The following is a 26,745-nucleotide window of genomic DNA, read 5'->3' on the forward strand; positions in this document are numbered from 1 at the left end:
CTCCACACCCAGCGTGGAGTACAACACATGGCTCAGTCTCATGACCCTGAGATCAAGACCTGAGCTGATACCAGGAGTCGGGCACTTAACCAACTGAGCCACCCAGGTGCCCCAAGCAAATATTCATTTAAGCAATTGAGATTCATTGTTTCATAGGGTCCATATTGCATCAGTGATAGATCTCATATTTCATTTTATTCTGTAAGGTCTTCCCCCTTCTCTTTTTCTTAAAATTTATTGATGAGACTATCCTTTGTCTTGGAGTTTCTCATAGTCTGGATTATTCTGTGTCCCCTTGGTGCTGATGACGGATGTGCGTCTGTCACTTGTAATTTGGTACTGAGATCTAGAAGTTGGATAACATTCGAGTAGCTTTTGCAAGCCATTTCCTAAGTGGTGTTGTGTCCTCTGTTCAGGAGGTGTGGACAGCAGGTTCCTCTCACTAACCATTGGGCAACTCGGTGGTATCATTTACATAGGAAAGGCAGGGTGCTTTCTTGATTTTGGACTGTTGGCCACTTTGCAGAGTAATAGGTCAGCTCCCTACCATCTCCTAAACATGACTGATGAATTTTTTACTTCAGCATGTACTCATACATTTAAACACAGTTGAGATGTTTAATCCATTGCAATCCAATCCAAAATCCAATTTTCTCATTAGCAGTTTACAGAATTGAGAATTTCTTTGTGGGGAGGTAGCTATCCAGTCTATTATGAATGATGAAGGCCAGAAAAGAAGGTATATTCAGTACAGGAAGCTACAGATACAGCAACTCAGGCATATTCATTGTGTGTGAGTTAGACCCAGGGGTTCCCGGTATTCTCAGTTCAGCGCACCTACATAAGCTCCCGTAATTATTCTAAGGGACTCCCTAGGCCAAAAGAAATACCTAACAGTTCCATTCATTAAATAGATTAAGTCTAAGCAACTTAAGTATTTATGTTCCAGCAACTTAAGAGACATTTGGGAAAGTAATATATAGTCCCTGACTTAACAATGTTTCGTCTTACAAGTTTTTGACTTTACGATGGTGCAGAAGGGATATGCATTCATTAGAACCTATACTGCAAATTTTGAACATGGATCTTTTCCCCGGCCAGTGGTCTGCGATAGGATCCTTTCAGGACGCTGGGCAGTGTGGCAGGAGCCCTAGCACCCCAGTCAGACGTGTGGTCATGAGGTTTCCAGACTTGGAACATTCTGTACCTAGGCAGCCATTCTGTTTCTCCTTGTCAGTATTCAGCAAATTATATGAGCTGTTGAATGCTTTGTTGCAAAATAGGCTTTGTGTTAGGTGGTTTGGCGCAACCGTAGGCTAATGGAAGTGTTCTGAGCACATTTGAGGTAGGCGAGCCTAAGCTCTGGCGTTTGCTAGGGTATTCGGCACGTTTTGACTTAGCTATTTTTTATTTGGAGTGGGCTTATGGGGACATAACCCTTATTGTGAATTGAGGAAGATCTGTATATATGAATTTGAAGAAAAAATACTTTAAGTCACCAAAATTACTTAGGAATGGAACGTGTGTGCCTCTGGGCGCCTTTACAATCTTGGCACCAGCATGGGTGCTGCCGTGGTTGGTGCCCATTCCACACTGACTTTGGCACAGTGATCACGTTTTCACTGGCCTTGCAGAGACCCGAGGGCCTGGCGAGGAACGTAGCGGGAGGAAACGTCGAAACCATGAGCACCTTCCCCACAGTCTCCAGCCACATGGAGCACCCTGTTCCCTGCAGAGGTTGCGAGCGTCGTGCAGCGCCCTCTGGGTCACTGCGCGGCCACCTGTGCCGTCTGGGAACCACAGCCGCGCGTCCTTCCCTCCCGACCTGGGGCCATCCTCGCCTCCCCCGTCCGGGCTCCATGTTGGTGGGCAGCCCAACCCCCACCGTGTTTGGGAACAGGTCACAGGGTCCCATGGCATTTACTGTGACTTGCAGCCCAACACCCTGAACAGAGGTTAGAGGACTTTTTCCTGATCCTTTGATTTCAGCCACATCAGAGCTCAAGACCTGGCTTTGACTTCAGTAAACCATTGTGAGGTGCAGTTTCCTTTTCCTGTCTCTGGAGTAGGTTCTGTTTAACCAAAGAGTTAAAAAAGTCTGTCAGGGTTGATGTAAAAATAGCTCATCCTGATCAGAGAAGGCAGTCTGCTGGCAGCACTCATTTCCCTGCTGACAAGACTCAATGATGCCAGAAGCACGGGGCTTCCTGCCTTTCCCTGGCGCCCGCTCTGCATTTCCGTTATGGGGCTGGGCATGGGAGGAGGGTACTGCGGAGCCCCCATTGTTGATGTTGGGCTTGGGCACGGTGGGGGCCAAGAGAACACGGTCAGAGGAGGCACTATGCAAATCCTGAGCCGGGGCCTCTGGAGGCATCATGTATTTCTTTTGGCTCTTCTGGAAGTTTCCACCTTCCGCCATGTTAGAAGAGTGTGCCTTGGGTAGCTGCAGGCCTACATGCAAAGGAAAAAATGCATCTGGGTTATACGAGTTTGGGGATTGCTCGTTACAGAACAAGAACTGACTGATACAAATGGAAAGAAGTTAATGAGAAAAAGGTAACAGTGACTGAAGGGCCTGGGGGGGGGTGGGCTTCGTAGGTTAGGCGTCTGCCTGCGGCTCCAGTCATGACCCCAGGGTCCTGGGGTGGGGCCCCATGTGGGGTTCCCTGCTCAGCGGGGAGCCGGCTTTTCCCACCCCCTCACCTGTGCGTGCTAACTCGTTCTTTCTCTCTCTCAAATAATAAAATTTAAAAAGAAATAAGATGAATTTTTAGGGAGATGTGAGAGGAGTCTTCCGTGGGATGTTACCCACACTGATACTTAAACCTAAGGGGAAGGCAGGGACAGTTTTATCCCCATTTTTTTAAAAGGCTTTATTTATTCATGAGACACAGAGGCAGAGCCAGGAGAAGCAGGCTCCACGTGGGGAGCTCGATGCAGGACTGATCCAGGGACCCCGGGGTCACGCCCTGAGCCGAAGGCAGGCGCTCAACCGCCGAACCCCCCAGGCGCCCCAGTTTTATCCCCATTTTGTAGACGAAGACAATGGGTTCAAAACGATGATGCAGTGGGTGAGCCTGGGGTGGGCCCCAGACCCCCCACTCCAGGCTCCTCCTCAGGCTGCGTTGTTTCTCCCCGGGCAGGTGGCGCCCTGAGGGCCGCGCACACGGCAGCCGAGCCTGGGCCCCCTTGCAGGAGCGGGGCCACGGCGCGGGCCTGGCACGGAGGGCAGACTCCGTGGCTGGAGCTCCGCAGGGCACTGGGCTTGGTGTTTGGCCTCCTTCTGCTGGCTCCGGGCTCCCCGGCCACGCCCGGCATGTGCGGCTCCGGGAGGAGTGCGGGGAGCACACCTGCGGCCTCGCTCGCTGGTCGGGATCTGGATTTTGTTGCGACTGAAACCTCAGATTGAAAACGGGGGAAGCTGCAGGCAAACGTCTCTAAGGGCAGCGCTGGGAGTCCCGCAGCCTGGGGGCCAGGCCACCTGCCTGCACGGGAGGGACGTGGGAACTGTGGCCACAGCACTGTCAGCGGGTTCCCATTATCTGGGCTCCTGGGCTCCTGGTTTACCTTCTGACTGGTTTTTCATCTGCGCTCCCATGACGGTTGCCTCGAGGCCACTGAGCTCCTGTCCTGCGCCCTTGCTCGCGCCCTTACACCCGGAGACCCATGCGTCCCCTCCCCCACACGTGGAGTCCCCTCCAGGGGTTGGGAGGCTCTCAGATCCGTGTGCTAGTCCCTGGAACCTGTGACTGCTAACTTCGGTGGCCAAAACAAAGCAAAAAAACCCCAAACTGCAGCTGCCATCAAGTCAAGGATCCCGAGACGGGGAGAAGGTCCTGATGGTCCCAGGAATCTTGTAAGGGGCAGAGAAGTGACAGTGGGGGGCCGTGGCCTCGAGCCCAGCGGGTCTGGGGCCCCCGGGAGCTGGAGATGCAGGGACCTTCCCCGGTGTCTCCGCTGGAGCGCACCCCCCGGACGGCTACGCGGACTGTGCTCTCTGGCCCCTCCGGCTGGGAGAGGATGCATTTCCGTCAACATGAGCCACCAGCTGTTTGTGGACTTGTCTCAACACAGAAAACAAACACAAATGGGACAGTCGGGGATCCCAAAACAAATGACTGGACTCTGGGCCTCAGCTGCTTGGCGGTGTCCCTGTGACCCAGCCACCCAGTGTCCCCTCTGCTTGGAATACACGCCTCCTCTCCCCAAGGCTCTGTGCTGCCTTGTTGGCACCCGAGGGAGCCCCGCCTCCCGCCTCCCCTGGGGCCCATGGCCTGGCGGGCCCCCCGGAAGCAGTGGTGGGGCCACCCAGGGCTTGGCTGGCTCTGACCCGGCTCCAAGGTCACCTCTAGCCTGAGCGCCAGCACCCCCCCCATCCCTGGGAGAGCAGCACGTGTGAAGGACATGGGCACCCTTGGCCCTTTCATTAGACTTTTTAAAACCAAATGCAAATATTATCAGGTGATCTTTTTTAAACCTGTTGAAATACGGGTGGCCAGCCTTCCACGCCCGTGGGAAAGCCACACAGGCAGCACCATTGTTCTCTGTCCCCCCAGGTGATGCCCTGGGAAAGGTCACGGCTGCCTAAACCTTTAAAACTCCAGGGGAAAGTGAATGTTCCCTGTGCTGGGACTCAGCTGCCGCTCTGCGTGGGTCTCTCACGCTCTGCGTGGGTCTCTCACTACGTTAACTCCCTTCCCTTTGTGGATTATTTTTTCTCAAAGCAGCAAAAGGCTAGTGTTGTTACTGATCAGAGGATAGCAGTTCCCGATTCTCATCCCAATCCCTGTCCTCGGAGAAGCTGACCTTCAGGTGAGCATCTTGTGGCCCGAAGGCAGGGCGACATGTGGCTCCGGGAAGGTCACTGCCACCTTCCGGGCCTGGAGCCCCTCGGGGGAGGGTGGGGAGTCGGTGTCCCAGCCCCAGGGGTGTCCTCCGGAGGGTGCAGGAGTCAGGAGACCCCAGGGTCTGCGACTCGGCTCCGTGGCTCCCTGGGCTCTCTGGCCACGGGTGTGGGGTGGGGTGGAGCTCGGAGGCTCGTCGGGCCTGCTCAGCTGTGGGCTCCGGCAGCCGCACCTGTTAGACGGTGCGGGAACACCGGCTCCTAGTCCCAGCCTCACCTGTGAGTGTCCCTCCTGTTCTAGGATGAGGGGCGCCAGGCTGATGGGGGCACTGCTCGCCCTGGCCGGCCTCCTGCAGGGGGCCCTGGCCCTGAGAATGGCGGCCTTCAACATCCGGACCTTTGGGGAGACCAAGATGTCCAATGCCACTCTCTCCAAGTACATCGTGCAGGCAAGTCCAGGCCAGCCTGTCCCCGGGGAACCCCAGAGGTGGCTGTGGCGATGGCTCAAACAGGTGCTGGGAAGAGAGGGGGCAGCAGCCACCGACGGGGGTGCCGCTGTCCCTGGCATGCCGTCCGTGGCTGGCAGTAGCCCCAGAGAAGAGCTCCGGGCCAGACGAGGTGAAGGTGCCCCAGGGAACGGCAGCAGCTCAGGCGCTGTGGGGACCAGCAGCGAGCAGGGCCACCACCCCCGGTGCCCACCCGGCTCAGCACCACTGTGGCCCTGTCCGCAGATCCTGAGTCGCTATGACGTTGCTGTAGTCCAGGAGGTCAGAGACAGCCACCTGACAGCTGTAGGGAAGCTGCTGGACACACTCAATCAGTGCGTGACAGCGGGGGTCGTGGGGAGGGAGGCCCAGGGCACAGTGCACCGCCTGATGTAGATGGGAGGCTCCTGTGGGTCCCTGACAGGGACTTTTGTCTTCTTGACCCAGGGACGACCCCAATGCCTACCATTATGTGGTCAGTGAGCCGCTGGGCCGCAGCAGCTACAAGGAACGCTACCTCTTTCTGTTCAGGTAAGGGCCCGGTGCTGGGAGACGCGCCCTGAGGGTCCGTGCGGTGGGTGGGGAGGAACCCGAGGCCGGAGCACATGGGCCCCCCATGGGCCCCGGGCTGACCCCCTGGCCTCCCGCAGACCTGACCGCGTGTCCGTGCTGGACAGCTACCAGTACGACGACGGCTGCGAGCCCTGCGGGAATGACACCTTCAGCCGCGAGCCTGCCATCGTCAGGTTCCACTCCCCGCTCACGGGTGCGCGGCCCTTCCCGGGGCCCTTGGAAAGCCCTGGTCCCCCCGACCCACCCCCACCCCCTGTGCTCCGGTCTCCCACTGAAGTCACTCAGGAAAATGCCCCTCGGGACTGCCTCATGTCCCCGATCCTGGGGCTCAGCAGCACCGTCTCCACAGAGGTCAAGGAGTTCGCTGTCGTGCCTCTGCATGCAGCCCCGCTGGACGCGGTGGCGGAGATAGACGCGCTCTATGACGTCTACCTGGATGTCCAGCACAAGTGGGACCTGGAGGTGAGTTTGCGCCCCGGGGCCCCGGAGGCACGTGCTGCGGGCCCAGACCAACCGGCCACTGTGTCCTGGCAGGACATCGTGCTCATGGGCGACTTCAACGCCGGCTGCAGCTACGTGGCTGCCTCCCAGTGGTCCTCTATCCGCCTGCGCACAAACCCGGCCTTCCAGTGGCTGATTCCCGACACCGCGGACACCACGTCCACATCCACGCACTGTGCCTATGACAGGTAGGAGGTGGCCTCCGGGAGCAGCCTCCACTCGGTGTCCAGCTTCCCAAAACCTGAGTCTGTCCCCGGCCCACCAGGCCCCAATGGGCTCCATGGCACGGCAGAGCCAGAGAGGCGGCTGCTCAGGGTGACCTTCAGCCCCAGAGCTGTGTTGGTGACCCTGGGGCCGACGGGATCTTCTCATATGGCAGGATCGTGGTGGCAGGAAGTCAGCTGCAGCACGCCGTTGTGCCTGAATCAGCCGCCCCCTTCAACTTCCAGGTGGCCTACGGCCTCAGCAGCCAGCTGGTGGGTGTCCCCTCCCTCTCGGGGCACGGGCGGGGGGCAGTCAGCAAGTACTGTGTGGGTGTGTCCCTGTCCTCCCTCCCACAGGCCCAGGCCATCAGTGACCACTACCCTGTGGAGGTGACGCTCAAGAGGGCCTGAGGGGAATGGGGCTGGCGCCCCCTAGAGCCTCCCTGTCTGCACAGTCAAGCATTGTGGATGAGGTTTTCCTGAGCACCCTCTCCCCGTGGTCCCCTGAAATGTCACCACAACTCAACTCAGCAACTCAACTCAACTCGAGTTTGTGGAAGGAGGGATGGAGACTGGTCACCTCCACTTCCAGTGTGAACACGGGGTGGGGGTGTGGCAAGGGCACGCCCTCCGTACCTTCTCGGGCCAGACAAAAGTTTAACATGGAGATTGACAAATGCCTTTAATTTAAGTAAATAAAGCTCAAAGGGGGAGTTGTCACTGGTGGCATGGAGTCCTCCTTTCTCGCCCTGGCGCATCTCAGGCTGCCTCTCCGGTCACCTCCGCAGGGAGACCTGGGGCCTTCGGGCCGCTGCCCCTCAGTAGCGCTCCAGGGCCTTGGCGAGCAGGTGGTTGAGGTGGCCCACCATGGGGCGGGGGTCGTCGACCAGCCCCGCGGCGATCATGGCGTTCGCGTAGATCTGAAAGGCAGGGCTCACCTCATCAGCAGAGGACAAGGCCCAGCGGGGAGAAGAGGGGGCGTGGTTCCCTTCCCAACAGGGTTTGAGGGGGCCTCAGTCGTGAAGCGTCAGGTCAGGGTCCTGGGGTCCCTGGGGTCGAGGCCTGCGCTGGGCCCCCTGCTCCCCGCTTCTACCCTCTCTCGAGACCTTTTGGAGAAAAGGTAGCTTAGCAGGCGCTGCAGGACACTCACCTGATCAGCCAGAAGCTGGGCTAGTTCAGGCTCGCTGTCCCGCAGTGCACTGAGCTTCTTGATCAGTATGTGTCTGCAGCACAGAAAACACCAGAAGTTAACCCCGTGCCAGGCCTCTATGTTCTCAGGACTTCTCTGCGGGGTCAGGGTCACCCGGACTGTCCAGCGTAGGGAGACAAGGCACATGTCAAGTTCAGATGCTACACGGAGAAAACCAGGATGATTAAGAGGTAAGTACCAGAGTTAACACGCACCCTACTGAGGAAGGGGCACCTTGGGCTCAGGTGTGATCCCGGGGCCCGGATCGAGTCCCGCATCGGGCTCCCACGGAGAGCCTGCTTGTGTCCCTTGTGAGTAAATAAAATCTTTAAGTAAGTTATAATCACAGAAGAACAGCTGGAAGAGCTCTCCCGGTGTCGGAGCAGATTTTAAAGCTCCAGTAATTGGGCCACTGGCCCTAAAAACTGAAAAGCCAACACCTCGGTGCAGCAGAGGCCATGCGAGGAGGGGCCTGGCCAGTCTCTGGGATTCCTCACCACAGGAGCAACAGAGGACACGGAGGAAACGGTTCTTAACTTCACAGGACTTTTGAAGTAAGATACAAAGAGGTCGAAGGGAGAGCGGGAGAACATTGCGCCGTCTGCCTCCCCCACAGGAGAAACACCACAGATATGCCGTCCGACCTTGTTTGTAGGAAACTTACATCAAAATCACGATGTTTTAAGGGGAATGGCCGTAATGGAGAAGCTAGGTCAAACCGTGGGCGTTGGAGAGGTGCGTGTCAGCTGCCACACAGGACAGCGGGAGTCTGTCAACCTGGGCAGGGACGTTGCTCTGGGACATGCAACTCCCTCCCTCACACAGGTACACTTCTCGGCAGGCCGCCGGAGTCTGCTCGCACACGTGCGCACGCCAGCTCTGGGAGGACAGACCTGACGCGGGCCACACAGTTTATGTCCCAGAGAATTCCGAGCCAGAACACAGAACCAATTTTACAAGCAACTAAAATTTAGAAATAGTCTTTGGCAACAAGAACAAGCAGGCCACGCCACTACCTCACAGAACACCCCCTCCCTCCCCACCCCGGCCACCTGAGTGGTGCCGGCCCAAGTCCAGTCTCACCCGCTGCCTTCACGTCTAGTCATTTGACCACGGCGGGGGGGGGGGGGGGGGACCTCATCCCAGTCAGCGGTCTTTTTTTTTTTTTAATTTTTATTTATTTATGATAGTCACACACAGAGAGAGAGAAAGACAGAGACATAGGCAGAGGGAGAAGCAGGCTCCATGCACCGGGAGCCTGACGTGGGACTCGATCCCGGGTCTCCAGGATCGCGCCCTGGGCCAAAGGCAGGTGCTAAACCACTGCGCCACCCAGGGATCCCCCAGTCAGTGGTCTAAACAAAAGTTATGCTTATGAACCAACATGAGAAAAATATTTCCTGGGGCAAAAAAAAAGCATAGAACAATGTAAGACCAAGGTCCAGAAGAAAACCCACAAAATGGACTGTGGTAACTGTGGTAGGGGACAAGTCTAGGAATTTGTTTTTGCTATCTTCTAACGTTTTGGGTAACCTGACATAGTTTGATTTAAAAATTATGGTAAAGGCACCTGGGTGGTGCAGTGGGTTAAGCATCTGACACTTGGTTTTGGCTCAGGTTACGGTCTCGAGGTCCTGGAATCGGGCCCCATATCACGTTCCGAGCTCAGAGCAGGGTCTTAAGATGCTAAAATAAATCCTAAAAAGATCACTACTATATACAAAATCTCCCTCAATGAACAGTCTTCACATACAACAGCAAGTTAGAAAATGACATTTCAAAATATCCAATATATAAGGTACATCAAACAATAAATGTACGAGAACTCTACAGCCACCAAAAAGATTATATAAGACCTAAACAAATGGACAGATCTGGCATGTTCATGGATGAAAGAATTGACATAAAAATGCCAATTCATCCAGCTCAGGGGTTTAGCGCCTGCATGACCCCGGATTCCAGGGATCGAGTCCCACATCGGGCTCCCCGCATGGAGCCTGCTTCTCTCTCTGCCTGTGTCTTTGCCTCCCTCTCTCTCGTGAATAAATAAAATCTTAAAAGCCAATTCATTCAAAATGGCCTCTGCTCAGCAGAGAGTCTGCTGCTCACTCTCACTCTACCAAACCTTAAAAAAAAAAAAAAAAAAAAAAGGTGACAGGACGCCCAGGTGACTCAGTGGTTGAGGGTCTGCCTTTGGCTCAGGGCATGATCCCAGGGTTCTGGGATCGAGTCCTGCTTCAGGCTCCCCGTAGGGAGCCTGCTTCTCGCTCTACCTGTGTCTCTGTGTCTCATGAATAAATTATTCAAAAATGATAAAGGGCAGCCCGGTGGCTCAGCAGTTTAGCGCCATCTTCAGCTCAGGGCATGATCCTGGAGACCTGGGATGGAGTCCCACATATTGGGTTCCCTGCATGGAGCCTGCTTGTCCCTCTGCCTGTGTCTCTCATGAATAAATGGATAAAATCTTTAAAAAAAGAAAACAAAATTGACGTGGGAACCAGTATAATCTCCATCAAAAGCCCAACAGCGTGCGTGCACAGGTGTGTGGTGGGAACCCGTCAGGCGACCTTGTGCCGGTGCAGACCCACAAGGAGGGAAGACCCCTTGAAGGGAACTGCAGGGTAACTCACTGAACACAGCCTTGTGGGGAAGACAGAGCTCCGCGTGCAGGGCCACCTGCTCGGGGATGGAGACATCGTGGCGGATCAGCAAGGACGGGACAAGAGTGACTGCTCCCCTACGCCACGCCCATTAGGGACAGACTAAAACCAGCCGGAAAAGCCAGACTTTTTAAAGCTTTTAGAAAGAAATGTTAGAATACTTCACGAATGCGGTGATGAAGACTTCCACAGGGGCACCTGGGGGACCCTGGGTGAAGCGTCTGCCTGTGTGCAGGTCATTGGGGGCGGGGGGGGGGGGGGGGGGGGCTGCTCAGTGGGGAGTCTGTTCTCCCCTCCCTCGGCCCCTCCCCTCTGCTTGTGCTCACTCTCAAGTAAAAATCTTTAAAAATATTCCTTAAAAAAGCACACGTCTCCCCCCACAGAGGGCACCTGGGCAGGTGAACCTCAAGGAAACACCTGCGGGAACCAGATGGGACAAGTGTTCTGAGCAGCTGTTCCCAGCAGCCCCCAAACGGGAACAACTCACAAGTCCGCCACGACAGACTAAACCATGGCGCTGAGGCAGACTCCTGCCTGCTACCCTGCCATGGGCCTGACGCGGCCACTGTCGGCACAGGGTGAACAAGCACTTCAAAAGCACACGAGGGGACTCATTACAGAAAAATTCAAACAGGCCACACGGAGCTTTCCCTGGACAGACGGTCAGACCAGAGCACGGCGAGGACTGTCTACAGGGAGGGCTAAGGGGCCGTGGAGGAGAGGGACAGGCTCCACCGAGTCCCCGGGGCATCCCGCAGCCAGTCGGGGGTGTCCTAGGACCTCACGTGCAGGGAGCATCACAATTGAACATAGTTTGATCGCCTGAGTGTCGTCTTTATGTTCACCCAACGGCACACAAGCCCTCACGCCTTTCTGTATGTCACAGACACAGGCAGTGCCCATAACCGTCCAGCACAACCAGGCAAGTAAGACGCACGCATGCACGCCCCTGCCCAAGGGGCCGGCCGCCCACCTGGGGTTGATCTCCAGTGTGGGCTGCAGGAGCTGGGCACGCTCCTCCTGCGTCTTGGCCAGCTGCTGCATGCGCAGGAAGTGCCGCGCGGCCCCCATCTCCAGAACGGTGATCATGGCGGGGTGCGTGTCCAGGCGAAGAGTCACCTACAAGCAAGGCCAGGGAGCAGGTGAGGGAGGAGCAGAAGGCGGGGGCCCGGGGCCACAGAGAATGCAGGTCTGCAGGGACGCTCTTCCCGTGCAGCACCGAGAACGGGGCCCGACAGCTGCCACACGCGCTCCTGCAACCACCCTGACAGGCCCCTCCTCTATCCCCGCAGCCAGCGGCGTCTAACACCTCGGTTGCCACCCCTGGTCCATCTTGCCTGGTCACCTACGGGAGTCCACAAGCCCGCCCATCCCAGGGGCCTGAGCCTCCTTCCTGCAGGCGGTGCTGTCACCGCCCCCCCATGGCTCCCACCTGCCCGTATGCCAGCCGGGACACTTCCTCCTGCCAAGTGGTCACGACCCTGCTGCCTGCGTGCGCACACGGAGGAGCGGCAGCAACGTGCTGGTCCCCACTTTAGGGGGGCTTCGCCCGCCGCTGGGAGAAAGCCCATTGAGGCCGGCCACTCAGCCGGTGGCTGCACGGCCATGGGGGCCAGGGCGGCGGGTGGTGGCCCATCTCCAGGCCTCACCTTCACATTGGTGACACGCGACCCCAGCACATTTCTCATCCAAGCCATCAGGTCTTCCGTCTCCTGCTCTGACAGGCGGTCACCAGCTACGGGACAGCAGTAGGCAGTGAGCTCTGCGCTGCTAATGACCCCACGGGACCCACGGGGGCCTGAAACACTAACGGCCCAGCACCGGGTAAGGAGGCTCCCTCCACCCCTGCTGGCCCCCAGCACAGAGGCTTCCCCAAAACGCTCATCACCAAAAAGTAAGCAGATAAAATTGCCCCTGGAAAAGGACATTTTTGGGGGCACCCAACTGGCAGAGCCAGTAGAACATGCAACTCGTGCTCTCAGGGTCATGACCTCAAGGCCGGCGTTGGGTGTAGAGCCCACTTCGGGTGGCCTGAGACCCATGTGATTTAGTGAAGCCTTTAAAAAGACGATCTCTAATCCCGTCAGGAAGCTGGAGGGAGCACTGGAGAGGCCCCGGGATCAAGACGGAAGATGTTCCCAACCGCTGATTTTGTGCAGGTTGGGATCCCAGACACGAACAAGCAAGAGAGACCCCAGATAAAGCCACCACGCAGGGCAGTAGAGGCCCTGCAGCCAACAGCCCCCCAGGCCTGCCGCGGCCTCCCTACGCCCCTGGGCCCAGACAGAAGGGAGGCTGACCTGGGGACCCATCCTCCAACTTCTCCTCCTTGTAGTGATCGACAACGATGTCCGTCTCCACAGAGATCAGCTTCTTCTTGTCAAACTCACGGAGGTGGAGCAGGGTCAGCTCATCAAACTGCTCGTAGCAGAAGAGAACCTGCGAGGGCCCCAGAATGTTGGCATCGGGCCTGGAGATGTCGGCCCGTGACGGGGGAGAGGGGCGCTGAGGTGCGGGCTGCGTCCCACGTCCGCAAAGGCCACGGCGGAGACCCCCACAGGTAAAAGGCTTCACCAGACGGTCCCGGGGGCCCTGGTATGTCGCAGCAGGAGGAACAGTGACCCTACAGAAACCCTGCGTCACCTCCCAGACACAAGCTGCCGGCAGCTCGGCTGGGGCTCTGGGCACCTGCACGTTCCCTCCCGCTGCCTGGCTCTACCCGTGTCCCAGGCCCTCTCAGCCACTGTCCACTAAGCAGAGAGCCTCCTTCAGGGCTTCAGACACCCGATTGTCCCGCCCTGGCCCCAGCCCGTGGCTCACCCACCTCCATGTTTTTCTGCTTCATGGCCTCGTAGTAGGGCGAATGCTCGGCCAGGTGCCGGCTGGGGGCACACAGGTAGTAGATGGTGCGGGTGCCGGCCTGCATGCGGCTGGCGTAGTCGGGGAGGCTGGTCAGCTGCCCGGCGGGCAGCGCCGAGGACTCGTACCGCAGCAGCCTCGCGATGTCCTCCTGCAGACGAAGGGCAGCTCACCCTCGTTCCGCGTCCTCGCTCTCAAAAGCCCCCAACCGCCCAGCACAGACCGATGGCTATGGGAGGCCTGGGCCACAGGGAGGGGGAGGAAAGGGTCTGGCCGGCCTCACCCCTGGCTGCCAGGCCCAGGGATGGTGCTCAGGCTCCGGCGGGGGGAACCTGCGGGTATCCGGCAGGTCACATATCAGAAGTTCGGGGACCGTGGAGAGAACTTTCACCACAGGTGGTCCAGGGCCCTGTGGAGAGGACTTTCTGGTCCTGTCCGAGGAGTGGGCACGGTCTGTGGCAGGGACTTCCCCAGATCCAGCGTCCTCTGTGCATTCCTAGTCACTGACCCTGCCTCTCGGGCGTGAGGACGTGGTGTGGAGGTCACATCCCCACAACAGCAACTAGCCCTGGTTGGTGGGGTACAAATGACACTGAAGGGGGGTCCTGTCAGCTGAAGCCAACCCACCTGCTGGTGTCCTAGCCTCTCACTGTGGGAGCTGCCTGCCAAGGACCAACAAGCAACAAGCTGGGGCCTGGGTGGCTGATGCCACCAGCCCAGGTGTGACTTGAGACAAACTGCCCCTCGTCCCCACACCACAGATTTCTCCTGAGCCAGCACATGTGCAGGGAGAGGGGGACGCAGGAAAGACCAGAGCCTGTCCAGAGATGTCCCGATGAAACGGCACGATGGGGACACATCGCCACCTCGCTGCTGTCGGCTAGAAACACGGAACTGACAGCACGTGGAAACTGAGACAGGCCTGCACGCCAGGAGTCTGGGGCCAGCCAGCAGCAAAGGCGGCCCCAGGCCAGGGCCCTTGGTCTGAACCCCCTGGGGAGCCCCAGACACTCGGTGACGTCCTTCCTCACTGCTGTTCTGGTGCAGAAAATGAAGTCCCAATCCCAGGTTACTGGGCACAGGTGTCTTTCTAGGGGGATGAGAATGTTCTGGAACAGGACAGTCATACTAGTACAACTTGTGAATCCCTATGAAGGGCCACTGAGCTGTTCACTTTAAAAGAGTGAACTTTATGGTATGTGAATTACATGACAATTTAAAACTGGCCAAAAAATGTTTGAGATGATCCTATCATTTTAAAGTAATTGAACTGAACTCCCGCCCCGGGAACAGCACACAGAATTTTCACCCATCACACGGTGAACATGTCCTGACCGCACACAAGTGCACCTGCCCTGCCCTTCCCAAGAGCGAGGCACATTGCCCTGTCCCCCGCCTTCCATCATCTCCAGAGCGCCCTGAATGCCAGAGGGAGGAGACTTGCGCACCCACTGCCTTCTACACCAGGCCAGGAAGAGCTCGGCGCTGTAGGCCATGGTCAGGACGCTCCGGGAAGCGGTACCAGGCCTGCTGCATCCGAGAGGCCTGGAGCAGATGCTGTGTTTCCTGACCCCTGCGCAGTGTCCAGCTGTGCCAGTCACGTCCTGGGAGGCCCAAGTTTCTGGCCCCTACGAGATTCCTCCACAGCCCGTAGCACACCCCAAAAGCCCTAAAACCCAGACCCTCCAGACCCACCTTGACCTCCTGCTCAGCGGTGGTCACAATGCCCTCCCTCATGAACAAGCCGTAATCTTCAAAAAACTTGGCATATTTTTTGGCGTCTTTTTTACTCTGGTCAATGAAGAATTTTATTAGCCTCTGCTGTAGAAGTTCCCGGAGTTTCCTACAGAAGAGAAATGCATTTATCACAAGCAACTTCTGTGAAATACGAAAGGTCAGAAGAGTATGAAAAACATTAATTCCCACTAATAATCAAAAAAAGTGAAAATGACACGCCATTTTAATGAGACGGGCTTGGAACGGAGGCCGTGCCTCCTCGGGCGGCGGGGGGAGAGGGGCAGTTCCAAGGCAGATCACACTCAGGGACACAGGCCTCGGCTTTGGACAGGGACACACAAAGCAGGGCTGTTACAACAGCCCCCACGCTGAATGAGGAAAACCAGGTTGCAGGAGCGGAAAAAGCTACCTGGCCATCAACCACCACGTCAGCTAACAGCCCTTGTGGACAGAAGTCTCGACACGGCTAAGCCGCGGGGTGCGTGCGGCGTGTGCCTAGACTGCCCCTCCACCTGGCTGCACTGCGGGCTCTGTGGGGATCGGCAGTCTACACCAGCGTGCGCTACAGCTGGGGCTGACCCCGCATTCGCAATGGGCACAGTTTTGCAAAACTTGGACTTTTGGGGGATCAAGGTGTTTATTGCATAAAAGTGTGAGCAGCTTCATTATTGGAATTAAGTGTATTCTTAACTTCTTCCTAATATCTTACTTTTCTCTTAAAAAAACAAAATTCCCGTGTGTTTCTATAACAGTGCAGGGCAGGTCTCCCGTTCACCTATGCCCCCCCGCCCCCCCTGCTCCTATCCCAAATGCCTCAGTCCCTCAGCCAGAGGGGCTACGGGGGACACTGAGCCCCAGGAGGGTGACCACACAGCCTGGTTTGGAGGGAAGGTAATAGCCAAGGACCCCTAAGGGCAGTGCCCAGCCTACTGCGTGGCATCAGAGTCCAGGAGGTGCTGGGGGCATCGGCACAAGGGGAGGGCAGTGGCCACGGTGAATGGATTCCACGGCGGGGACTGCCAAAGCTCAGCAGGGTAAGGATGAGGCGCACGGCGCACTGTCAAAGGGAGCACGCACAGAGGGGGCAACCAGGACGCCCTGGGGGTGCTGAGTGGTAACCAGGCCTCGGAGAACACAGAAACAGGTACTGACGTAGATGCACACACATCAGCAGACACCCCTCCTACATCCTCACTCCTAACAGGGTCTGGGAGAAGGGCCACGTAAAGGCCACAGTGTCCTTGGGGCCCAGACCTCGGCTTCCCAGCATCACGCTCCAGTCTGAGGAGGCAGAGCATGTTCACGGAGTGAGTGGTGCCAGGGTCAGGAAAGGTCGGAGGCAAAACAAGGGAGCCTGGAGTGTCGTGCACCCAAAGCGAGGCTGCCCAGGACAAGGCGGGAGCGCGCCAAAGGGCACAGGGGCCCGTCTGGGGGGCCCTCTCCTGCTGGCTCAACTGGAGGCCGTGGGGGCATCAGGTACATAAAGATAGTAACAGATTAGAATCCATGAATAAAATGGGAAATCAGTACCTACAAATAAATGTTTGGTATTAATAAATGAACCCATACTACAATGAACACACTGGAAATGTAATGAAACGGGACGCCCGGGGGGCTCGGCTGGTGAAGCCTCTGCCGTCGGCTCAGGTCATGACCTCAGGGTCCTGGGATCGAGCCCCGTGTCAAGCTCCCTGGTCAGCGAGGAGCCTGCTTCTCCCTCCACCTCTGCTGCTTGCCCTGCTTGTGCGCGCGCGCTCTCAAATAAAATCTTAAGTTTGATGAAGCAGCATGCTGTTCACACAGCCACCCCCCACCCTGCCCCCGCTCCCCGCCGCGTGACACATTAACTACAAGGGGAAAGACTGACTCAATACGGAGAGGACTGGGAGACGCCCCCTTAGTCAAGCGTCTCGCGAACATCCCGGGAACGGGCCGAGTCACAGGTCAGGCCCCACGTGCCAGGCGGCAGTCACGGGGCTGCTCCTGCACGGCAGCACAGGCCAAGCTCGGGCATGCTCACTGGCTGGCACCACCTGTCTGCACCTGCTTGTGCAACCACGACGCGGGGATCTAGTGACGCCCCCTCCAAGGACCACACGGGCTGTGTGGGACAGGCTGCACTCAGCCCTGGGTGGGCGCTGGCACTTGGCAATCGGGCAGGGGCTGAGCAATGCAGCCACTTCAGCCCATAGGGATTCCCAAATGACCTTTTCAAAGGAGGACCACCTTCACGCCATCAGTGACCTCAGGACCAAGGTCAGATCCCTCCTGGGGTCATCGTCCTTTGCCTCCTCACCTCTGTGCCAGCACGCCCGAGTCTCCCTGCACACGGCCTCCCAGGCGGGGTCCTGCCGCAGCCTCACCCCCCTCACCACCCCTTCAGGCTTCCCGGGCCCTCGCCTCCTGCAGGCGCCGCCGGTCCCTTCTCCGCGGCTCACCTGATCAGCGCGCTCTCCTGCAGGAGCTCCCGGCTGAGGTTCAGGGGGATGTCCTCGCTGTCCACCACACCTGAGTGAGACAGGGCCGTCAGGACCCTCGCAGCACCCGTGGCTCTGCCCAGCCTCACTGCACACGCCCCCACCTCCCCACTGGGCCTCTTCTTCCTCCCTGCCCAACACCAAGTTAGACCATGCGTGGGTGACAGCAAACTGGTGAGGACACAGTGGGGAGGCCCCGTGGGGCAACACCACCTGGCACTCCAGGTGCTGCTGATGCCCCAGAGCTCGTCCACACAGCCCAGGTCACAGCAACGTGATCAGAAGAAACGCTGTCGAGGCCAAGGAACTGTGACAAGGGACAGCTGCTGATTCCAGCCTCGGTCTGACACACTGAAACCACTCCCTGGATTTTATGTTCAGAATCACGAATATATCATGGACACCCCCGCACTTTGTAGGCTAAGGTGATATGGAGGCTAAGGTGAATACTTTTTTTTTTTTTTATTCATGAGAGACACAGAGAGAGAGAGAGAGAGAGAAAGAGAGGCAGAGGGAGAAGCAGGCCCATGCAGGGAGCCTGACGTGGGACTTGATCCTGGGTCTCCAGGACCATGCCCCGGGCTGAAGGCGGCGCTAAACCGCTGAGCCACCCAGGCTGCCCAGCGCTGAATACTTTTTAAAGCTATAATCTCACTTAACTTGAAGACAATTCATACATAAACCTGAAACTCACATAAAACAGTTAAACACTTAAAAAGAATTCAATTTAAGCGAGTCCTGTTGCTCGGCCCTGCACCCAGACGAGGCAGCTGGAGGTAGGAAGCTCCCTGGGTGGCACTGAGCAGCTTCATGCGGCGCTCTGAACCCGGCCAGCTTGCCCAGCAAACAGCTGCAGCCGCTCACCCCGACCCTGCACCCACGGCAGACAAGCACCTTCTCCCGGAGTCAGCACCCCTGGCCTCACACGGAGCCACGCAGTCCCAGGGCTGAGGGCTTCGGCCCACAGGGCAGAGCACAGACATCAGTGCTGTACCTCGAATGAAGCGCAGCCACTTGGGCAGGATGTCGGTGGCCTTGGTCTGGATGAGGACCTTGCGGCTGTACAGCGCGATGCTGGAGCCCAACTCCCGGCTCACATCGAACATGGATGGTTTCTGGGGGCAAGGAGAGAGCAGCGTCAGGGAGCTCTGAGGACCACCCCTTCCCACGGAGCCTGTGCCAGAGGAAGAGAGAAGCTCTAAGCCCAGGGAGGAGCCCTACACGCTCTCGGCAGGGGGAGCAGGGTGTGGGCTTTCCCTGGGCTGCTGCAGCCCCCCAACCCATTCCCCCTGCAGGACATTAACAGCTTGCACGTCCCTGTGAACAGAGCCAAACCCACTAGGGGCCAAAGGCCACCAAGTAATAAATAGCCCACAGGCCAAATCCAGCCCATCACCTGGCTGGTACAGCCACTGAATGGCTTATTCGCTTTTATTTTTATTTATCTCTTTTAAAAAATTATTTATAGGAGAGGAGAAAAAGAGAGGGAGATGGAGAAAGAGAATCTCAAGCAGATTCTCTGTTGAGTGCAAAACCTGACATGGAGCTCAATCCCACCACCCTGAGCCAAAACCAAGAGTTGGACGCTTAAGCAACTGAGCCTCTAGGGCGTCCCACGGCTTGTCAACTTCTAAATAGTTGAGAAAGAAAACAAAGACTATTTCATGATATGTGAAAAATACGTGAAATCCAAACTGTAGGGTCTAATGAAGTCTCCTAGCACACAGCCGGGTTCATCTGCAGTTTATGGACTTCCATGCTACAGCAGCAGGGCTCCAGGACGTGTGTGGCCTGAGAAGCCCAAACTAGTCACAACTGCCCCCGAACCCTGCTCTAAACCTGTGGCCCGCATGCACATCACACTGGAATCTGCTGAAATGAAGACTCTGATTCAGGGGCTCTTGAGGATGCTGGGATTCTATCCTTTTTTTTTTTTAACATTTATTTATTTATGTATTTATTTATGATAGACCGAGAGAGAGAGAGAGAGAGACAGAGACACAGGAGGAAGGAGAAGCAGGCTCCATGCCAGGAGCCCAACGTGGGACTCGATCCCGGGACTCCAGGATCGCACCCTGGGCCAAAGGCAGGCGCCAAACCGCTGAGCCACCCAGGGATCCCTGGATTCTGCAATCCTAACAAGTGCCAGGACACACCAGCGCTGCTGGTCTGCAGAACTCAGTAGTGAGGGCTTCACGGCGCTTTCCAAAACGGGAGGCCATGAGGCACTGTGAGGGCGGCAGTCAAAAAAAGCCAGGAACCTCTTCCAAACCCAGAGCAGGTTTCTCTGTCACAGGATTCGTAAGTGTTCGCCACGCTCCTACGAGCCGGGGGTCTCAGGGGCTGAGCACAAGTACGGAGCACCCACCAACTCATCGGAGCCCCGTGGAGCCCATAGCTCAGTGGTGTGTCCGCATGCAAAGGCCACCCTCATGCCGCTCTGAGGGTCTCCGCAGGGGTCCACAAAGCCCGGGGCCACACGGCCAGACATATCTGTTCTACTCCAAGATGGCACATGAAGCCCTCCACCAACTTTAAAACCCTGTGCTCACCTACCCACTGGCATGGACTTTGCTTTGACTCTAAGGCTACTGAATTAATTTTTGTGATGTCTGTGCTCACCTGTCACTGTTCAGGGCAAGTATAGCCAATGCTGGGAAACGCTGCAGCATTGGGGCAAGGCTCCCGCCCCAGGGAGCCCCCACCCTGCACCCAGGGAGCCCCCGCCCTGCACCTGCCAAGCCTCACCATTTCTGGCACATAGAAGATGCTACGGATGTTGAGAGGTGCATCCGTCCTGTAGTGCAGGGTGTAGCGGGGCTTGTCGTGGGCCTGAGCCACATAGCGGTAGAACTCCTCGTGCTGCCACTCTCCCACATCCTTGGGGTCCATCATCCAGACAGCCTAGAAGTGGAAACACGTGGGGATACAGTGAGACATGTCCTCCCAACAACTGTGCAGAGCCGGGCTGCTGGAGCCTGTGGCCCCAGGATGACCCAAGGACCGGCCCTGTGAGACAGACCAGGGTGGTGGGCCCAGGTGCAAGCCCTTGTCTCCATCTCCAGCCCCACCCACTCCAACGTGGGGAGGAGGGTGTCCCACAAAGACACACAAGAGGCTCTAGAACAAGGGTCCCCTCCGCAGTGCAGGACGCCAGGGAACATCAGCACAGAGGATCTGCACCTGCCTGTACAACATCACAAATACATCAAGTGAACAGATGAAGAAACACGGTCTAGCCGCAGGATGTGACTCAGCCATAAAAAGGAACAGAGGGCTGACACCGGCTCCAACATGGATGACCCCAGAACCACTATGGTGAGAAGCTAGACACAGGCCAATGTTTGATTCCACTGACGTGAAGGGTCGAGGGCTATGGGAGGAGATGGGGAGTGACTGCTAATGCAGTCCCCCTTTTGGGGGAGAGAATGTTCTAGAACATACTGTGGTGATGGTGGCCTGACCCCATGAACACACCGAGGACCACTGAACTGCACATGGTGCACATGGACGGGATGGCCCATGCGGGGGCTGTGACCACGCCACCCAGCCCCATCTCTGGCCACCACCCGGTCCCCACACCCATCTGAGGGTCTCACCTGCAAGGTGTTGATGCGCCTTCCGTTAAGGTACAAGGGGAAGCTGACGAAGTTACTGTATTTTGTCACTACATCTTGAAAAGACAAAAACAAACAAAAAAAACCCCACACCAACAATGAATACAGGAAGCTTCAAGATACAAAAGTGGCTGCAGGGCTGATAGAGCACGCTGGGACGACCCCGTGCCAGCTGTTTCACGTGTGGGAAGCCAGGCCACACAGGGACACTGTCCTACATACAGAGTGACCACAACCCCCACGAGAACCAGTTCTCTCGAGGCCCAGGTCACCAAGAGGCCCCCTTCTTGGGGGCACAAATATGGTTTCATGGGTTAATGGTGAACCCTGGAAGCACTCGGCATTCAGTCAGACACCATGAGAAGAGCACCGTGTGGAAGCCCCCGCTCTGGTTTTGGGGAAGCGGGGTTCAGGCCAGGTAGGAAGCACCTCATGGCGGGGGGCGGGGGGGGCACAACAGCAGAAGCACCGCGTGCAGGGACAAGGGCGGAAGGCAGAACAATGCCTGACCGCGCCAGCAGGCCCAGGCGACCAAGCTGAGAAGCGCCCTAAGCCCCAGCACTGACACCCCCAGCGGCCTCGGCTCCCCCTCACCTCGAACCCGGGCCTCGCTGGCAAACTCCCTGCTGTCTGACTTGAGGTGGATGATGATTTTGGTCCCAGTTCTCACTCCTGAGGCTTCAGCGATTTCAAACACCCCAGAGCTAGGAGGTGGGAAAGGGAGAGTGACACACAGCGAAGCCGATGCCTCCCACGCCACCCGTCCGGTCACTCCTCCTGGGACTGTGGCAAGCAGGGCCCAAACCAACACCAAAGACAAGCCTGAGAGCTACCATTTCTGAGCCCTGCTGAGCCCCCAGCCACTGTGTCTCCATCAGGGAGCGTAGCCACCGCATAGCGGGTGGGGTCTCCCTATCACGGGCTCTCGGGTCACCCGAGGTGGCCTTGATGCCATGAAACACCGGGCAGGGGAGCAGATGTGTGGAGGACGCCTCTAACCCGAGCTAGCCCCCCCTCCCCCGTTTCTGGACCTTTGGTGGAGGCCAGGCAGGGACACTGTTTCCAAAGTACCAGAGGGGAGGGATCCCTGGGTGGCGCAGCGGTATGGCGCCTGCCTTTGGCCCAGGGCGCGATCCTGGAGACCTGGGATCGAATCCCACGTCGGGCTCCCGGTGCATGGAGCCTGCTTCTCCCTCTGCCTGTGTGTCTGCCTCTCTCTCCCTCTCTCTGTGTGACTATCATAAATAAATAAAAATTTATAAAAAAAAAAAAAAAAAAAAAACAAAGTACCAGAGGGGGATGTGCCCCCAGAAGGTGCCTTGTCAAACCCTGGCTCATTTCCTGTGAACACCCCCTTCTCTGCATTAAACAGAAAGCGCAGTTCTGACCGAGGGAGCCAGGCTGGGATCCGTCCAGCAGGGCCGCTCGTGTGCACCCCTGGACCTCCACGTAAGACGGGAGACTCCATCGGGAAAGGATTTGGAGATGAAGGTTTGGGACCCACTGTTAAGTACGTGCTTCCGTTTGGCCAAGGTACCATTCTCCTCAAATACAGGCTCGAGAGCCTCCCGAATGTCCCCTAACGAGCCTGTGAGACATGACCCCCACGCAGGCTGCAGAACAAGCACCTTTAAGAGGCAACTGTTGGGGCGGCGCAGCCGAACCCATGAGCCAAACCCAGGAAGTCCCAGATGGGAAGGAATCAGCAGTGAGCTCCCATAGAACAGTCCAGTGAGGCTGCCGCCTGGTGACCGCCTACCCTAAGGTCAGCCATTCACAAAGGAGCCCCGCCTGGCACAGGCCACACTCCAGAGCACACACCACAGGAACAGACCGCACGGGCCACCTGGAGGCTCCCCACAGTGTGAGGTTCAGGCTCCACAGAAAATCCCAGGAGGGCCTTCGGGACACTCGAACTTTCCAAGCGAAGAGGAACACTTCAGCTGACTCCCAAAGCGCACATCAGGTTCGCGTGGCCACGGTGGCCCCGGGGCGCTCCCCGTGTGGGACACGAGGCCCACTCTCACTCACCCGTCGGAGAGCCACTGGTAACCAGGGCTGCCCGGGGCCGCTGAGCGGGAATACACCTCCACTCTGTCAGCCACCATGAAAGCAGAGTAGAAACCCACTCCAAACTGGCCAATGATCTTGCTGCTGGCCTCCGCCTGGTTCTGCAGCGCATCCAGAAAGGCCTGCGGTGGCGAAGGCTGGTCAGAGGGAGGGCGGCCCCTTCCCCAGGGAGAACGGACGTTTGTGATTGCCTGTGTCCGCTCCTCTAGCACAGGTGGAGATCACCCTTAATCCTCAAGATGATCATGGTAAGTGGTTTCTCACGGAGAGCCCCAGCGGGGCAACGTGCAGACTGGGTCTGTATTTGACTCAGAGGCCACAAGCCAGCCTGTCGGCTGCGGGCCTGCTGCGGGCCACACTCCTGGGCGGGGGGCGGGGGGGCACGGGTGTCTGAGCGGGCAGGGCACAGAAAGGACTGACCCCCCAGAGTTGGGGGCAAGGGCTCCTAAATGTGTCTTCTGATGTCTCCTAGACGTGAAGCTTAGTGAGGAAATGGTACATGCCAAATTCAGGTTTGATACCGTTTCAGGAGGCACTTAATTTTTATAACTTATGTTTATCAAAGTTCCTAAGATTAAAAATGAAACAAAATGCACATATTCATTGCTGTGACACCGTCCGCAGTGACAGAAATGTTCTATGTGGCCCAATATGGTGGCCGCGGATTGCACTTGGCTACCGAGCACTTGAACTGGGGCTGGTGTGCCTGAGGAACTTAACTTAAATTCCAACAGGCACACGTGTAGCTGGTGGCTACTCTATGTGACGGCACTGACTTTCCTTAAAAGTAGAATTTCTGCAATCATTCTGGAACAACAATTAGACTATCTCATGCATGTTCGTCAAGTACCGTTTTAGGCACCACTTAGGCCCACAAATCCAAGAACAGGCACACCAGGAGCCGAGGACCAGCAGCCTGCGACTCGGGCTGGCACAGGCGCTACTGGCAGAGGCCCCATGACCACCCCCTTGGGGTCATGGCAGCCACGGCCCCCAGCGTGCCGCCTCCCCACAAAGCCACCCATCTGCAAATGTGACCCATTCTTGTGAACAGTGCTGAGGATGGAGAGGAAGGAGGTTGACCTCTGCCGGGCCCCCTCTGCCTCAAGCCATCACTGAGCGAGGGAGCAACATGGAAGGCAGAAGGGTGCATTCCAGACTCTCCCGGACAGGCTTTGAGCCTAGGGTCGGCTGATTTCTAGCTACGGGCAAAGGACTGATTTCCATCTCTTCGTCTATAGGAAAGAAAAATCACCTCAGAGGTCTTCGTGACGGCCAGGAAACCATGTTGTAAGGCGCTCTCAGCACTAACGAAGCTGATGCCCGAGAACGCTCCTACTGAAGCTGGCAGCAGAGTCGTGGCCCCTCTGGTTGGGGCAGCCTCGAGGAGAGACCCTCGAGCCCCCAGGGGCAGCAGCTGCCGCAGCTGAGGAAGGGGCAGTGGGGGACTTACCTTTGACCCCGACCTGGCGATCGTTCCCAGGTTGGATACCAGCTCTTCTTGTGTCATCCCGATGCCAGTGTCCTGAGGAGAGAGGCAGGCTGAGCTCTGAAGCCAGAACTTGGGGGGATGGGACAGACAGGCGGGTGGACGGCCCCGGGGCACAAGTGGCTATTAGTTACACCTATCAGGTGGGACCCCGAGAAGTCATAGCACAAGTCACTAGAGAGACCGGCTCTAGCCTCGGAGGTCAGGCTGCACAAGAACAAACCCTACTAGCAGGCAGACACAGGAAGAGCCAGGAGACAGAAGAGGGTCCAGAAACAAAGCTGTGCAGACTGCGTCCCCTGAGCTTTGACAAAGGTTCCAGGAAAACTTGACAGAGAAAAGGAAAAGACACAGGGCTAAAACCTCATTCAACCCCAGCCCCCCCAACACACACACCAGGCCCCCAATAGATCAGGCCCAGAGGACGAGCGAGACTGCAGAACCTCTGCAAGAAAATGGGAAAGTCTGACTGTGGGAGGGGCAGAGATATCTCAGGCTGCTAAAAAGAAACAGAGACGGAGCAAGTGATAAAATAAACTAGACATTAATGCAATTAAAACCTTTCTTTTTCAAAAACCACCAAGAAAATAAAAAGGCAAACCAAAGACTGGGGAAAAAAATTGGCAAAGTATATCTAATAAGGAACTTATACCCAAAATATATAATATAAAGACACTCAATAAAAAAAGAGCAACAAACAACTTGATTGAAAATAAACCCCATTAGCAAAAAAAAAAAAAAAAAAAAAAGAAAATAAACCCCAAATCCAGACATTTCACAAGGAAGATACAGAAATGGCAAGCCCACGACAAGATGCTCAGTACCGACCGTTAATCGTTAGGGAAATGCACACTAAACCCACACTGAGACAGGCTGCCCGTCCACTAGAATGGCCCCAATCTCCAAGGCTGACAGTAACCAGTGCTGGCGAGGATGCAGCGGGGGACCTTCCAGATGCGGCCACTGCAGGCAGCCGGGCGGCTCCCAAAGTTACAGACTCTCTCCTTGAGCCAGCAGCCCCACTCCTGGGCATTTACCCGAGGAATGAAAAGACATGTCCCCAACAGCTTTATTCGTAACACCCCAAGCCCGTATCACTTGGCGAGCGGATGACAAAGTGTGCTGTGCACGTACAACAGAATACTTCTCTGGGAGAAACAGAACAAGCTACAGCTACGCGCTGCACCAGAGATGGAATGGATCTCACAGCACTCTGCCAAGTGCGAGAAGTCAAACTCTGTTCCTACAGATTCTAGAAAATACAAACCTGAAAGGGCAGAGAGCACATGAGTGGTTGACAGAGGTTAGGAAGGGATCTGGGGTGAGCAAATCATGTTGGCATCACGTTACCAAGCCGTGTGCACTTGAACCTGAATTTTACTGTATGTAAATCTCACCTCAGTAAAAGCTTCTTAAAATCACTGCATAAAGGCGCACACACACAGACCAGACGGAATGAGTGACAAGAGAGCACAACGGCCCCCCTCTAGCACCGTCCTGGGTGGCCAAACCCAGCTCCCTTGCTGGAGGCAGGAAACTCCAGGTCAGAAACATCTGCTCAGTGACCCCTGAAGCCCATCCTCCCACCTCACCCAGGGCTCTAAAGCAGCTGCTTGGCAACATTGTGTCCCTCAGAACCACTGCTTGGTAAGCCCCCCACATTTGCCTTTCTTTCTGATCTTAATATTTTCAAAAGGTTACAACAGCCGTTAAGTATTGCTTCATCTAAAGCAAGACTATTAATTCAACCAGTGAGCTGTGATTAAAAATTGTACCCCAGGATACTTAATGACACGGGGAAATATGTGTTCTGAGACAATAAATACAGTTAAAAATGTAAAGACAGAATTCTAAAAATAATACATAATTTAACAATGTTTAGATAGGTAAATAAACACACAGAAACCCTATGCTGACACATGTTAGCGTGGTAACAGGTGTTATCCCCAAACAACATGGTGATTTTAAATTTGCTTCTTCTCTGTGTTTTCCAAATTTTCTATATTGAACATTATTATTATTATTATTTAAATAAATGCTAT

The 26,745-nt window shown here is 56.4% G+C and overlaps 2 protein-coding genes across 2 annotated transcripts in view; one reads left to right on the top strand and one right to left on the bottom strand.

Moving 5' to 3' along the window:
- Nucleotides 1-4,508: 4,508 nt before the first annotated feature.
- DNASE1 (deoxyribonuclease 1) lies at nt 4,509-7,325 on the top strand. The gene is made up of 9 exons (XM_077906408.1): nt 4,509-4,812; nt 5,145-5,292; nt 5,575-5,663; nt 5,776-5,859; nt 5,979-6,094; nt 6,251-6,363; nt 6,436-6,590; nt 6,782-6,878; nt 6,963-7,325. Exons 2-9 carry the CDS (start codon nt 5,146-5,148, stop codon nt 7,014-7,016), a joined length of 855 nt encoding a protein of 284 aa, XP_077762534.1. The 5' UTR covers nt 4,509-4,812; nt 5,145; the 3' UTR covers nt 7,017-7,325.
- TRAP1 (TNF receptor associated protein 1) overlaps nt 7,262-26,745 on the bottom strand; it is a 53,179-nt gene continuing 33,695 nt past the window's right edge. The window contains exons 5-18 of the mRNA XM_077906407.1: nt 24,668-24,739; nt 23,176-23,336; nt 21,739-21,848; nt 21,127-21,200; nt 20,276-20,431; nt 18,522-18,642; nt 17,489-17,558; nt 15,009-15,156; nt 13,279-13,464; nt 12,755-12,893; nt 12,104-12,189; nt 11,428-11,573; nt 7,756-7,828; nt 7,262-7,525 (exon numbers count right to left, since the gene is read on the bottom strand). Of these exons, the coding sequence (XP_077762533.1) occupies nt 7,424-7,525; nt 7,756-7,828; nt 11,428-11,573; nt 12,104-12,189; nt 12,755-12,893; nt 13,279-13,464; nt 15,009-15,156; nt 17,489-17,558; nt 18,522-18,642; nt 20,276-20,431; nt 21,127-21,200; nt 21,739-21,848; nt 23,176-23,336; nt 24,668-24,739 (1,644 nt within the window). The 3' untranslated portion in view covers nt 7,262-7,423. The remainder of the gene's footprint in view (nt 7,526-7,755; nt 7,829-11,427; nt 11,574-12,103; nt 12,190-12,754; nt 12,894-13,278; nt 13,465-15,008; nt 15,157-17,488; nt 17,559-18,521; nt 18,643-20,275; nt 20,432-21,126; nt 21,201-21,738; nt 21,849-23,175; nt 23,337-24,667; nt 24,740-26,745) is intronic.

This window comes from Canis aureus, chromosome 8 (genome assembly GCF_053574225.1).
Source record: "Canis aureus isolate CA01 chromosome 8, VMU_Caureus_v.1.0, whole genome shotgun sequence".
NCBI classification, from domain to species: domain Eukaryota; kingdom Metazoa; phylum Chordata; class Mammalia; order Carnivora; family Canidae; genus Canis; species Canis aureus.

Bases quoted from the DNA above. Each gene is read 5' to 3' on its own strand.
- DNASE1 (XM_077906408.1), top strand. From the start codon at position 5,146: ATGAGGGGCGCCAGGCTGATGGGGGCACTGCTCGCCCTGGCCGGCCTC. The intron at 5,860-5,978 runs GTAAGGGCCCGG...GGCCTCCCGCAG, and splicing joins CGCTACCTCTTTCTGTTCAG to ACCTGACCGCGTGTCCGTGC. The intron at 6,095-6,250 runs GTGCGCGGCCCT...CCGTCTCCACAG, and splicing joins GTTCCACTCCCCGCTCACGG to AGGTCAAGGAGTTCGCTGTC.